A 14,511-nucleotide genomic window follows, 5' to 3' on the forward strand; every position below is an offset into this window, starting at 1 on the left:
AAGAAAAAATATTTCTAAAGGGAACCAATCTGAGTGTTTCTTACAGGCTTATGAAAGTCTCATTATGCTCCTTATATTCTAAAAGATGCTGTTTTGTTTTCAACCGTCATGTTGTTCTTAGGCAGATTCGATGCCTTAAAGCTTTATAATTTGGGATTTAAGTGAATAATGTAATGCACTTGGCAACATGTGTCAACAACATCAAGTATGAACATGTCAAAGAATATAAGAGCAAAAATTCCACTTGGCTTCCACAATTTGCCAAAAAATGAAGATGGAATGAAATTTACAAGCATTTCATCTTTAGAGCAAACTTAGTGAAAAGAGTTGAAGACTTTTTTGCAGAGAAAATATTCACAAAATTGACAAAATTATTAATGTGATAGTAATGTCCATAGCTGACAGACTCTCATCAGCTTCAAATTTTAAGAAGATGAAAATTATTGCAGGTAATAGAATTGAAAGTTTTTAAACATAGTAACCTGTAACTGTAAACCCTCTTCCAATTACCTCCCCGCCATAGAACCAGGCAAAGCACTCAACTCCAATCAGAGCAGCCATGCTAGCATTTTCAATGTTCCATGCTTCCTTGGTCATTAAAAATTGTTTGAGGGAATCAAGCTCTTTCCAGAACGCCTCTTGTCGTTTAGGAATACTGCATATACATCAGACTGAACATTAAAAGAGGTGAACAACCACTAGGTTAAGCCTGGATTGTTTATCCTATGGAACTTGTCATCAATTTGCCATATCCAGTCAGATTTCAAGTCCCCCAAAGTGAAGGAAATCAGACCAGTTATTAGCCAATAACAGGAAAGGATTAAAGACCTGGATATCTGCAATCAATAACACAAAACTGATATCTGCGTCAAGAAATTCTACTATTTATGGAATACCACGTTACCAATGCATATCAGTCTTGACCCTGTTTCTCTTAAATGACCATAAGTTGAAGGGATATAGGAGGTCGTTGCTACAGATTTTCTAAGCCGATTTTCGGTTTTATTTATCTAGCATTCGTCATTATCAGGACCATATCAAGCAAGTTAGAGAATCAATGTCTATGGAGGTGGTCTTATACTGTTATGATAATGTAAAAACTTGCCAATTAAGCATATATTCATGGACCTACCATGAATTTGTTGGAAAATTTCTGCAATAAACTTCTGTGCTTGAGTGAAAAGTGAAAAGGGCTACCATTTAAAGCAATATAAAGGAAAAAATATTCCAATATATATGCGGAAGAAAAGAAAGTACCTGGCAAGTCGAGTATAAAACAATTGTTTAGCCAACAATTGGCTTGTCTCTATACTGGATGGTTCCTTGATGTATTGCTTGTTTCGCTCCATCAACTCCTTGTAGTAGGAACCTCCATTCTTGGTCACAAGCTGTGAAAATTGAGCAGCCTTTGTTTGCAACTGTTGAAACTTTGACGCCATCTGTAATTCCTTAAAATAACCATCAGAATTGGTCAAGAAAATGCATTAAAACAATACTTACAATTCTACGAGAAGAACAAAATGCAATAGTGACCATTTCTAAAGAAATTGTAAAAAAAAAAAATCAAAGGAAGAACATAGATAGATAAGTGTAAGCAAAATACCTTTCGGCTTTCAAGTAAAGCTTTTCTCTGTTTTTTTTTTTTATATATATTTCTACTTTTTGGAGAAAATGTGAAGTCTCAAATGTGTGAATTTAGGAGTGACCTCACTGATGTGAAGCCATGAAACTAGGGGGAGGTTAGCTATTTACTTTGAAATTTTATTTGAAGTATTCAAACGGTAATTAAATAATTTTGCAGATATAATATTGTTATGCTTTGGATACGAGTCTCCCAATTTATATGTGGGCCTCCAAGGAACATCAGATTTCTCCAAGATCTGTGGAGAGTAATCTATCTTTGGAGTTTGAACTTGAGAACATCCATTTGTAATTGAAACTGGGTTCGAATGCACTTGGAGGAGAAGATTATATACTTTAACTCTGTTAATAATAATCACTTAGTGAAGCATTAGACTTCAATTTCAGTGACTACACTTAAAGTAGATTTATAATTGAAGTTGAATGAGGCCAAAATTAAAACTTTTCTTTAACTTATGGTAATTACATATTATTATAAAGAAAAAAAAAAAAAGAGTAATGAAACCAATATTACACTAGCCCAACCCCAACCCAAGCTACATTGCTTTTCACAGGACGCTTTTAACCGAAGGATTCAATAAATAAATAAGGAAAAAAGGGGGGGGGGGGGGGGGGTAGAGGAGAGAACCAGAACAGAAACATCAACCTAGTTGCAAATACAAAACACCCTTTTCACCAAATCGTTTTTAAGTTGGTATTTGGAGTCAAAACTAAAATGTCACTTGGCAGACCTAGTGACGAAAAGCTAAAAGGATAGATTCATCTAAACTAAAGGATGAAGGTCCAAACATGACAAAAGAATCAATAAAAAAATTGATGCACTGCAAGTTTTTAACAGCTCCTTCCCACCTTGATTTTTGAGTAAAAAACTACATTTTACCTTAAACCTAGTGGCAAATAGGGAACATCCTTTAGTTTTGTTGTAGGTGAGCTACAATCACATTTTCTGCTAACTTCAACCCAACACAAATCTTGAAACATTACTCCATCTTCTATTTTAAAAGAAGATAGGCTAGGGTGTAAAAAAAGAATTAAGAGAAAAGGCAAAAGAAATTTTTGGGGTTTGGGAGATGGGGGTGATAAAAAGAGAATTAAGCTGCCAACCCAGGAACAAAGACAGGTTGCTTCCTCATGGATCTGTGACAAGCCATTTCTGGACCTTGATAATATAACATGTGCTATGGATTTAGGGGCATCGGAAGTATGAGACTCAATGTAGCCTTTAACTCGCTGGTTCGCGGGAAAAGGAAAAGGAGCTTTCGCCATCAGCAACCCATAAAAGTTAACCAAGCAAATACATTGCTTCTTGGATCATCTTTAAGCATAGTACACGTACAAGCTGTTTGCAGCAGCACAGGCAATCGAGTTTTCAGTTGGGTGCCATGCTAGGTGCAGCAACTTTGTTGTGAAATCAAAAGAATTTCCATTTGCATCAACTCCGGGGGTTTCTGGTCCTGATACGACAAAGTCACCAACATAAAAGCATTTCAGTACAACCAAGAACTGAAAGAATTCATTTAACTCCCCTCTCCCTACACACCAAGGAGTTGAGCAAGAAAATAATAAAAAATTAAGGAAACAAATGAACACTAAATCATTACCTCGTCTGACAACACGTGTGATACTGCTTAGGGATCTGGAAGGCCTTGTGGGAGTCTGAACTTGTCTCCTGGATAGTTATAGGGATGTTTATAACTACTAACATCATTACGGAAATCATAATTCACGGCACTTTTAATCTTGTACTTTGCTTGAGTGATTTTTTTTTTTTTTTTGGAAAGGCCCTGGTGTGAAAATTTTACCTCATTGGATTTTTGGTGGCTTCCAAAGTTGTTGCCTCCGAGCTTCCAGGTGCACAACCAAATACACGGAATAGATTGCTGAGATCAGAGGGGAAATTTATATTTTGTTACATGGAAGAAGATAACGGCAACAACAAAAAGTTAAGAGACAGACTTTTGCTCAAAAACAAACCTGTAGGAACCTGTTGCCACTCGCAATCCATCACCACTTAGGCAACATTCAAATTTGTCAAATATTGAATCATTTTCATACAAATCACACAGCTGAAACAATTAAAGAATGCAATAATCAGTTCAGACACAGCACAACACAGAAATGATTAATTTCATCATCTCTTTCAGAGCATAGAAATCATACCTTAGGTCTTAAATATTCATGAACCTGGAAAGTTGCAACTGGACCTGAATCCATATTAATGTCCCACAACTGACAATCGAGTGATACATAATCAAGTTAGATGACAAGTCCTAAAATGCCCATTAAACAAGTAGGAAACATCAAATGTATATGATATCAAGAACACGATCAATAATAAAAGTTTAAAACCACCATCAGAAGTCTTACAGCTGAAAATAAGTAGATACTGATTTAAATTAACGATATTAAGAGTGATTTAGGTTAAGTATGTTCAAAGATAAAAAAATTAAAACACAATGGCATGCGATTGATTCAAACAGAGAATGAGGAAGAAAATTACAAACAGCAATTTACTCTAAAATGATTCAACTTGTATATTCATGCTAAGTACTGAAAAACAAAATTGTTGGACTATCAGAGTCCAAAATGCCAACAAGCCAAATTGTTGTTTCCATTTTAATCACTTCGTGTTGAATGTTGTATATTCATGCTAAGTACTGAACAGAAGATATCGCATCATAACATTTACCCTCACCCCCCATCCCCACCTTTTTCATATCTTCATGATAAGCTCTCTACAAGAAAAACAAAATTGTTTGACTATCTGAGTCCAAAATGCCAACAAGCCAAATTGTTGTTTCCATTTTAATCACTTCGTGTTGAATGTTTCAAACTAGAATGTTTTTATCAGACAGATATTTGCAGCGAAAGGTCATCACAGCTGCACATTACATAATACCAATTGCAGTCAAATCCTTTCAATGTCTTACAGAGTATGGTGACAGATTATTCAGTCAAGGATTAAATGGCACAAGAAGTCATTGGGGCATGCTTAAGAAGAATTACATACATAATGTGATGCTCATGCAATGCAAAGAATAATTATACATATCAATAGCTAAAACAAGAAAAGAAAACAAAGCAAAACCAGAAGAAAAAGAAACAAAGCAAAACCAGAAGAAAAAGAAACAAAGCCAAACCTTAAGAGTCATGTAATCACGGCTAAGTATATATCTCCCATCCTTCGCAAATTTAATATCTGAGATTGAGGCAATTATCTCTGTAAAAAATGATCTAGAACTAGGTGCCTCCGGTTCTTCAAACCTGTTACCATAGAATAGTACTCATTATTCAGAAAGGATACTGAAAGCAAATAGCAAATTTAAACTTCAAACCTGTTACATGACTCACATATGAGGATCTATAGCATGGTATTTTTGGTGGAAATGTAAGTAAATTCAACAAAGAAATGAAAATGGTAAATCACTTACAATTTGGTGTGAGAATCACACAAAGCTGACTGCCGCAAATCAATGAGGCGAATTGAGCCCTTTGAACTACTATATGCTAGCATATTACAGTGGGTAGGGTGAAACTCTGCTGATGTGATAACCTCTGCAAAGATAACATAGCAAAAGTTCAACCCTTACTTTTGCAAATTTATTTTGCAGCACTGAAGCAGCAAATACTTTTTAAGTAGTGAAAGCAGCACAGAAAAGTACGATTATGCTAAGAGGCTTACCAGTTAGATCTTCCATGTTAGCTGGCTTTACATCAACGATATTGAAACTTTGATTGCTAATTTCCAAGTTCCAAAGATTTATACGTAAATCATCAGCTGATATAAAAGTTTCACCATCACTAGGAAACATAAGAGAGAGAGAGAGAGAGAGAGAGAGAGAGAGAGAGTCAGTATACCTGGCAAATCAAGCTAATGATGAAAAGTAAAAAACTGAAACAGGATGTGTTTTCAAACACACACATGCTTGTCATACAAGGCATACTATAATCCAATAAGATATAAAATGCACACACGCCTGAAGCTTTAATACTATAATATCATCATAAGGATTTCCAAACAAATTACATGAATAAGAATAAAGATAGTGCAGAAAACATGGTGTGCAGACAATCCAACTTCAAGACAAGAAATATATAATTCTCTAATAAAATATTAATCCTTCTAGATTCAAATGTTTAGCATGAGCTAAAATCTTTAATGCTTCAAGGGTTGCATGGCATAAAGCATGATCAGTTGATAAAGCTAACTAACCATATTCTCATGCAAAATGAGAATGTGATGGCTCAGAGGCCTACAAAAGAGATAATTCCTGAAGAAAGCTCCGTCCATAGCATTTAAGATCCAATGATTTAGAAGTTCTCCATTTTTCTCAACATTATTAATCAGCCTTTCATTTCTAAAGCAAGAAGACTGACAGCTTCTTGCTTGGACATGACAACACAACAAGTTCAGTAACAGAATGTTATTAGGGAGGAATCAGGATTCATTATATCATTACTTAAATAATCAATCAGCCTTGATCATTATAACTTGAGAATCGTATGCTTCACAAAAGCACTAAGTTTGAACAGAAAAGGAAAAAAAACTAGAAGCCCAATTAATGCCAGTTTTAATCTCTACTCCAATCTAGAACCTAAAACTAGATGACATCACTTTCTCAATAATCACCTCAGAATAATACTGCTAACGACAAAAAATCAACAAAAATACAATATATAGGTTAGGCAATTATCAGATTGAAGGGCATTCAAGTGTCTGAGGTGACTTTTCTTCCTTTAGAGAAGGAAAAAGTAAGATGCATGATTCTACTACATATTATCCAGGAAAAAGAAATCATACTTCCTCTTTGATTGGTTTTCAAATAAATCCAAATATAGGAAGTCAAAGCACAACAAAATTGTAATAAGAAAAGCGAATAGCTACCTGTTATTTGAAATAGAATTGATGTGATAATCATGAGCATGGGCATAAACCCGTCGACTTCTAGCCACTAGGCTGGTCTCCTGACTTGTTACCTAGACATAGTAAAGGTTAAAGGTTAGTGCGGAGCAACAGACCAAGAAGCATTTAGACAATAAAAAATGTCCCTGATATTCAACAACAAAGTTCTAACCCTCCCCCCATCCGAAAAAAGGAGAAAGAACAACCAAGTGGTCCTCCAAGGACTTGTGCGACTTATGGTTGTGAAGGCCCCAGTCATCCAAAAAGATGAAGAGCAGAAAGTGGCAGATTCCTAGATGATAATATATAACAGGATCTAAACTCTAACAGTATATTTTACATAAAAACATGGAAGTCCATATTTGTAAGAAATGATGTAGAATATGATATAAAATGAAAAAACTAATCTCATTTGCCTTCACCACCAAAAAGGAGACAAAGAATCATGGGCTTCGCCCCTAATTCAGTTAGGCATCAAAGAGCAAGTCCTATACCTAGTTGATGTACTGCTCCTGGGAAACATTGGTTGCTCTTACCCTACTTTGCACTTCCATAGGACTTGCCCCTAATTGTATAGGATATAAAGTTAGTCCTATACGATTTAAAAAGTTTTTATCAACCTCGCTAACCTTGAGCTCATATAATTCAAAAGTTTTCATTAACCTTGCTTTAAAAAGTTTTTGTTAAAGCTCATATAGTTCAAATGTATTTAAATTTTAGCCTTGAAGTTCATTACAGCGAGTATATAAAATGTGTAGAGTACAACTACCACAGGTAAACGCAACGATGAAAGGCCTCCTGGTGGGAAAGAAAAGTCATCGCTCAAATTGTTATAGGATCTGTCAGGGGAGCCTCCATTTGCAAGAAAAGGTTTGGGGCTACTTGAATTACTTGAACTAGCAATGCTGCCATTTCCTACAGCTTTTGATGGGTCCAAATTCATGTCAGATATTTTCTTGACCTTCTTTTCTTGTACCTGTTGAACCCTCGAACAGCAGACAAATAAGTGGGTTTAAAGGAAAGGACAGAGGTATCCACAAATCATAACATCAATCATTAAATATACTTAACACCAATGCTTAGAAGAACAGATAGACTAAAATGAAAAATATTACCAAGCGAGTTTTACTCGTCTAACCATTTCATAGGAAGTATTTTACAGACCATTCTATCTATACACCACTACCTTTACAGTGGTTTTACGGAACATATTCCATTATAATTGCATGAACATACTAAAATACTAGCCACTACTTATTGCAAACAAAGTGTTCATATTGACAATCTACAATCAACTGAAAGGAGACAGAGTTAAGACAGTAGTTACAACACAAATTTCCTTCCTACCTTCCAAAACTTGATGGTTTTATCATTGGTGGAAAGCAGAAACAAGGCACCGTTGGCTGTTTGGCACCATCTGATTTTGTTGATTTTTTCCTCTATTTCCAAGCTCTTGAGATAGTCAAACTGAAAAAAAAAAAAAAATTCAGACAAAGATATGGGACAAAAATTGAGCCTAGTGGGAAACAAGTGTTTCTGTAGTTGTGTGCATGTGCATGTATACTGCATCAAAAAGCGAAGAGAGAGCACCTCAGGTTCGTGGCTCTGGAACTCCGTCTTGTAACGAAACTCAGGATGCCGACTAATTGGATAATCCATTCTCTCGAGATCCCTTCTGGATACACCATGCTACAATTTGTAGTAAAATAAGTTATTATGAAGTTGCAATCCAAGAAAAACACTAACGTAATATATTAACATCAGAGAAGGCAGCAGAACCCACATCCTTTGTATCTGTCCTCTCAAAGAGAACAACCCGGCCCCCACGGTCACCAGTGGCAAGATGGTCCCCAGTTTTATCAAATTCAATTGCTGAAATAATATCAACTGCAGGAGGAAACAAATTCTTAAGATAATACATTGTACAGCCAGTAAGAGTAATGGTGAAATTTTGTCAAGATTGCCTTTCTATATAGAAACTGCATTGCCTGGGAAGAAGCCCATATCTTTTTTCCTTCTATCAATAAATCACTACTCTCTTGCCATAATTTTTGTTTTCTACACTACATTTTTCTCTTTGAAAAAAAAAAGGTTAATATTTGATAGAATGTACACTATTTCTGCCATGCCCTACCAAGAATAATCCACAGCCATCGTAATCAACATTCCTATCACCTTTGCATCACTATTATTCTAGCAAGCTTAAGAACAATGTCATTGTGGAAATGACAAGCTTAATTTGGAGAGACAATAAGAATAAAAAGAGAACTACTACACAGCAAGTGACAAGCTCTAAGAGTATCAGAAAGTCCAAGATAGTTCCTTTCCAAAAAATCATTGCCAGAGACTGATTCATTGGTTTTCCAGAACTCAAAATAGAATTTTGCAATGTTTAGCTAAACTATGAGTTATTGTTGACAGAAAATAATTGGCAATTCCACCAGAATCAACAAAAATGTTTCTGAAAGCTATCAATCTCTTACTGAATCCAACCTGAACTATTGCCATGCATGACCTTTTCATAATGCTATTCATATGTGCAAATTGTGTCAAAGACCAAATCCTTTGTATAGATAAGCATAAATGTTGCAAGATCAGACCTCCCAAGCTTTTCTAGAAGCAAAAAGATAGCCATACCAGCCATCCAAATTCTCCACCGACTGTCAGTCCAAAAATCCACAATTAAAGAAGCCATAAAATCACAGCCATACTTTTCTGGGTTATTTTTCAATAATTTACCTGAAAGGACTTTTTAATCTTAATGAATCAATCTTATAGACAAAACCAAAACGGTCTACTACGGCTACTTCCTCCAAAAAATAAGTAACCGGCTCGTTTAGTATCATTGAGAATTCACTTTTGATGTCTTCTTAACTCATTGCTCATTGACTAATTATGTCCTTTAACATTATTGGTTTTCATCAAACATCATTGAACCATCTTAATTCTTAGGCAACTTCCTCGGATCTTGCTCTCCACACTTCTATTTCAAGCTTCCACAAACTCATTACTTTTCTTAGCCATCGGTTCCTAAGGATGTTATCAATTTAAGCGCCCAACAATAATCTGCAGTTTCTACATCAAAGCCCTTTCGTATCATACTAGCTTGTTCTTATAGTGTCATTAAACTGACCATTATCAAGCTAGTTCTAACACTTTTTCATCATAACCTAGGGTCTCTATTAATCTGTTTCAGTATAAGTTAAATATTTTAATGTTTACCCACATTATACTTGCACAGGAACTCAACTTGTTAAGCCAAGTTTCACTATTGACTTGCTGAACTGAACAATATGAATTTAAACCGAGTATCTAAAAGGTAAAAAATCTACCAATCACTAAACTATATCTTTCTAGGAAGCACCATACAATCTTACATCATTCAACTCATAATCTAACCCACTTTCTGCCTGTCCCGTTTACAAGGAAGTTTGCCATAGTACAACCAATTCCTATCAGACATAAACCACCACCAAATAAACCCAGGAATTTGCAAAATATAGCTGACTTTAACTCCCTCTCCCCCCCCCCCCCCCCCCCCCGGAAGATCATACAAATAGTAAACCCATGCCACATCAATGTTGTCATCCATCCATGGGATAAGAGTTAAGTGACATGAACTCGAAAAGCATATTCTATCTCCATCCTAACGAAGTGATAATAGCCAGATTCCAATTTCAATTCAGTTTTCAATACTGTTAATCAATTGACATGTACTAAAACCCACTACCACAAAATAGGTAAAACAATGACTAGAGATCCAAACGACTGCCATTAACCGAAAAAAGGGCAAAACTTGTTGTGCATGCACCATCACTAACTTCACCAAGTTCATTTCCACACTACCTTTTCTCCCAGAAAACTAACACCCAGAAATGATTCAAAGTGTTATTTGGACACAAAACCACTATTTTTCCCAAATCAAAGCCAAAGTCCAAAACAAACAAGTCTCAAAATTTCTCATACCCATTAACCTAAACAACAATTACTCAATAACCCATGATCCCAAATAGATCCAAAACACCAGAATAAACCCTAATTCCAATAGAACCAACAAATTACCAATTGGATCCAAAAACAATGAGTTTACCTTCTTGAACTTCTTCTCCAGCGGTTCGTTCACCAAATACCTGAGAGAATTTCCAATCTAGAAGCTGTGGCGGGCCCGGCGGAGCTGTGACCACCTCATCGCCTCCGTTCATTTCTCTCTCTCTCTCTCTTTCTCTCTCCTTCTCTCTTTTTGGTTTATCTCTGCCTGTATTTTTTACTGTCTGATAATCAATCTTAAAAATGGAAAATCTAACGGCCTAGATTCAACCACACTCCCAGAATCAAATAAAAGATCGCGTCTTGAATTAGTTTTTTTTCTTTTTTTCCTTTTTCTTCCGTCTTAAATTCGAAAGGAAAAAAATGAAATATAGAGACAAACAACAAAGACCCAAAATTGCTCCCTCTTCTTAAAAATTAATAAATTAAAAAAAAAAAAAAAACTTTTCCTTTCTTTTTCTCTTTCTGGGGAAGGATAAATTTGGGATTTTAGATTTCTTAAAGGATTGAAATGACCGAGTAAAAAAAATACTCTCTATTTTATAATTTGTGAATGTGATAGCGACGGACTGTGACTTTTTCTATTTTGACTCGACAAGCGCCTTTTGATTGAAGGAGGGTGCGGGTGATTTTGAGAGGGTGAGATTTTACGGAGAGTGGGACTATTTGCACACCACCCTGTTCACTTCACATCTTTTTTTTTTTATAAGTAAAGTTAGTTAATTATTTTTTTATATAAATTTTTAAAAAGTTTTAAAAGTATTTTGAAGTTGAATTTTTAAAATTTTTAATAATTTTTAAAAATTATTTTTTAAAAATTTTGAATCACAACTAAATATTTTAATATAAAATCAAACGAAAAAGTAAAAAAAATAAATGATTTATCTTTGATTTTATATTTTTTTACTTCAAATTAATGAAATTTTTTATATTTTTTTATTTTTAAGAACTTCAAAAAAATTTTTATTTTTTTGTTTAATTTTATTTTTAATTTCGTTGAAATTTTTGATATATTTTCAAACTTTTAAAATAAATTTATGAAAAAATTTAAAAAATTTCATAAATAAATTTTCGAATGTTTTTAACAACTTTTGAAATTTTCCAAAATTGTTAAAAACGTTTGAAAATTTATTTGAAGGAAAAAATAATTAAATAATTTCATAAAAAAAAAATTGAAGTGTAAAGAGAATACCATGGGATACAAATAGTCCCACTTTTTTTATGAATTGTTAAGTGGTATGAAATGGCATTGTTGTCACTGACTTTAAATCTTCCGGTGAAATTTGGGACCGTCCGATTAAAGATATTGGGAAGTCAAGTGATCAGACGGCGAGAGATGAGCTAAGAGGTAGGGGAGTGGAGCATCGTTTTTCTTTTCTTTAGTATGAAATCATTTTCTTTGTTAGGAGGTTTGATGGAGATTGCATGCCAAAAACAAAATATATAAAAAAACATATAAAAAATATTTGGTCTTTATTTTTTTATTATGGATAAGATGTTTTTAGATTTATCGGATACTTTGAATTTTTAAATAAGAAAAAAAGTTTTTAAGTTCAAAATTAAACTCCATTCCAAAATCATTAAAAATAAATAAATTCTAAATAATTTTCTATTTCTTACATCTTTTTGATGAGGAAATAATTTTATAAGGTATGGTTACTAGTGTTATTTAGTCATGTGGACATCAATTAGTAGATGGGGAATTCACTAATGAATTGCATTTATTACATTAATGTTTTCTAGTGGCATAATTAGACAAAAATTAATTTAAGGACATGATAAGAATGAGTGCAACTTTTGATCTACGCTCTATTTATAGTTTTGGAGGATTTAATATCAAGGCTGAAATTTTAAAATTAAAGTTCCTTTTTTAAACATTGACGTGAATATTTTAATCTCGATAAGTAAGATTAAAAAGTTAACATATGTTAATTAATTAATTAATTAAAATTTTAATATGTATAAATATATCCTAACTAGAATAGTTGTGAATCCTTGTAGGAGATAATTTTTCAATTACATGACTATGAGATGCATGCATGGTAAGCAAATGTTTGCCACTTTTTTTTTTTTTTTTCTATACAATGCCATTTGCATTAAATTAAAAAAAAATAAATTACTTTTTTTTGTTTTCTAAATTTTTTGGTAAGTGATGCAATAAAAAACAACCATGTAATTACAAAACAAGATTGAATATCTGAGAGACAGAGAGTGAGAGTTTACCTGGAACATGGCCAAAGAAAACAACCTTCCCCTTTTCCTTCTTTTTCCTGTTTAGACCTAACTATAAAACCCAAGAAATTAAAACATTTCTTCGACCCTTTTTGGAGCTTCTGAATGAGCAACACGTAGACTTTCCCCAATTGCATGGGGCCCCAAAGCAACCATTTTCCTAGCACATTCCAGGAAAAACCATGATGAGAATTGAGAGACGCTGCTTAGGACCTAAAATGATCAAAACTTCTTTCGTGTCCAATTTGCAAGGTTGAAGATAAATCCCTGGTTTTCCTCTCTTAGACACATTGGTCAGATTACATAAAGAAAAAAGTGGCACTTTCTCATCTTGTTTCCCCATTTAATCCATCTATATCAAGGTTGGAAGTTAGAATTTCAAAATTTTTTTAAAACGAAAATATATCGTCGGATTACGATAATTATTGAATGTTCATGGCTTGTTTGATTTATGAAAATGATAGAATAAGAATACAATAGTTCCTTGGTTCCCTTTGGCATGATTTTTTTTGTCCATATCAATTAACACGTAGTCAAGTAAAGGCAAATTTACAGTCCCATAATTCCTGTCAGCATCAGAACTGAACACCATTTTTGTTTTTCACGTTTTGGGCCATTGGCACAGTTTAACAGGGCTTTTGGAGTGACCAGACCCTAGAAAAAAGCCCAATCTCAATTATGATTACCCGAATTTGACTCTCACACATGCCCATAACATGTTACCCCCTTTCACGCCAGTTTACCCCAATGATCCGCTGACCAAAAGTGATTGACCACATAATCCAAACAAAGTCATCAATTCAAGCGGATAGTATTGCTTGTACAATAAGATTTTTTTCAAGCAGTTGTATCAGATTAGTATGTAATTTCAAGGAAGCTTGCAGAAAAAAAAATTAATAAAAGGAATTCTTGTGCCTGTTTCCAACTTAAAAACTCAAAAAATCCATTGTTTATAACCAAAAAGCCCTTTTTCTGTCTATAAACACTCCTTTGTAACGTTTGAGTTTTCAATGTATTCAGAAGCAAAGAGATTTGCATTGCATTATTTCTTTTGTTTTTTTGACCCCCATACATTTCTTCCCCAACATTAGTGTTTTGATAGTACTATCTAATTGATTATGGTTTAATTCCTTATTAGGGTGTTGTGATTGAAAGGATCCAAGCTTCACTATGGATGGATAAGGAGAAGAAAACAATAATCTGCCTTGGAGATGGGATGGGTGATTTCTGCCCAAGTGTGAAGCTTGGAGATGGAGATTACTTATGTGAAAGGATTTCCCAGTTTGGGACTTGATTTGCAAAAACAGGAGGCTAATAAAAGCCGAAGTTTGCGAATGGAGCAATGGAAAAGAGTTTGAGCACGTGTTGCTCCTCCTTATTAGCAGGATTTCCATTGAAAAAAACAACAATGCTGACAATACTGCTCAGCTGTATTCAGATTGCAAACTACAAACAATATTGCAAACTCATTAGAATTCACTAAAGATTATCCTAGTTAAAAATATGGATCAGATTATATATGATCGGAAACTTACTAAATATTATCTTTTGAAAGTAAATACAGAACATACTTAAGTTAGATTATATATGATACTTAAATATAATTTTATAAATTTATCGAAGTACTTTTTCTAATGAAAAAGATACATCTATTTTAATCATCACTTCATCAAAAGCCAATGTGAGTA

General features: G+C 34.0%; 2 protein-coding genes across 5 annotated transcripts; both read right to left on the minus strand.

Moving 5' to 3' along the window:
- Positions 1-326: 326 nt before the first annotated feature.
- On the minus strand, positions 327-1,568 carry LOC111274610 (uncharacterized). Its single transcript, XM_022859380.2, has 2 exons — positions 1,258-1,568; positions 327-655 (listed from the first exon to the last, which is right to left on the minus strand). Exons 1-2 carry the CDS (start codon positions 1,437-1,439, stop codon positions 469-471), a joined length of 369 nt encoding a protein of 122 aa, XP_022715115.2. The 5' UTR covers positions 1,440-1,568; the 3' UTR covers positions 327-468.
- Positions 1,569-2,431: 863 nt separating this feature from the next.
- Positions 2,432-10,803, minus strand: LOC111274608 (serine/threonine protein phosphatase 2A 55 kDa regulatory subunit B beta isoform). 4 transcript variants are annotated; one of them, XM_022859378.2, is made up of 14 exons: positions 10,635-10,803; positions 8,328-8,431; positions 8,135-8,233; positions 7,892-8,011; positions 7,314-7,520; positions 6,527-6,618; positions 5,324-5,442; positions 5,073-5,196; positions 4,782-4,905; positions 3,802-3,870; positions 3,616-3,707; positions 3,444-3,521; positions 3,243-3,310; positions 2,432-3,095 (listed from the first exon to the last, which is right to left on the minus strand). In XM_022859378.2, the coding sequence occupies exons 1-14, from the start codon at positions 10,744-10,746 to the stop codon at positions 2,959-2,961; spliced, it is 1,545 nt and encodes a 514-aa protein (XP_022715113.2). In that variant the 5' UTR covers positions 10,747-10,803; the 3' UTR covers positions 2,432-2,958. The 4 variants fall into 4 exon arrangements, with proteins under 4 accessions (XP_022715113.2, XP_022715112.2, XP_089612140.1 ...); XM_022859377.2 differs by having other exon boundaries at positions 7,311-7,520; XM_089756014.1 differs by lacking the exon at positions 8,328-8,431 and having other exon boundaries at positions 7,311-7,520.
- Between the last annotated feature and the right edge of the window lie 3,708 nt (positions 10,804-14,511).

This window comes from Durio zibethinus, chromosome 26 (genome assembly GCF_047325235.1).
Source record: "Durio zibethinus cultivar Kanyao isolate XHJ-2024 chromosome 26, ASM4732523v1, whole genome shotgun sequence".
NCBI classification, from domain to species: Eukaryota; Viridiplantae; Streptophyta; class Magnoliopsida; order Malvales; family Malvaceae; genus Durio; species Durio zibethinus.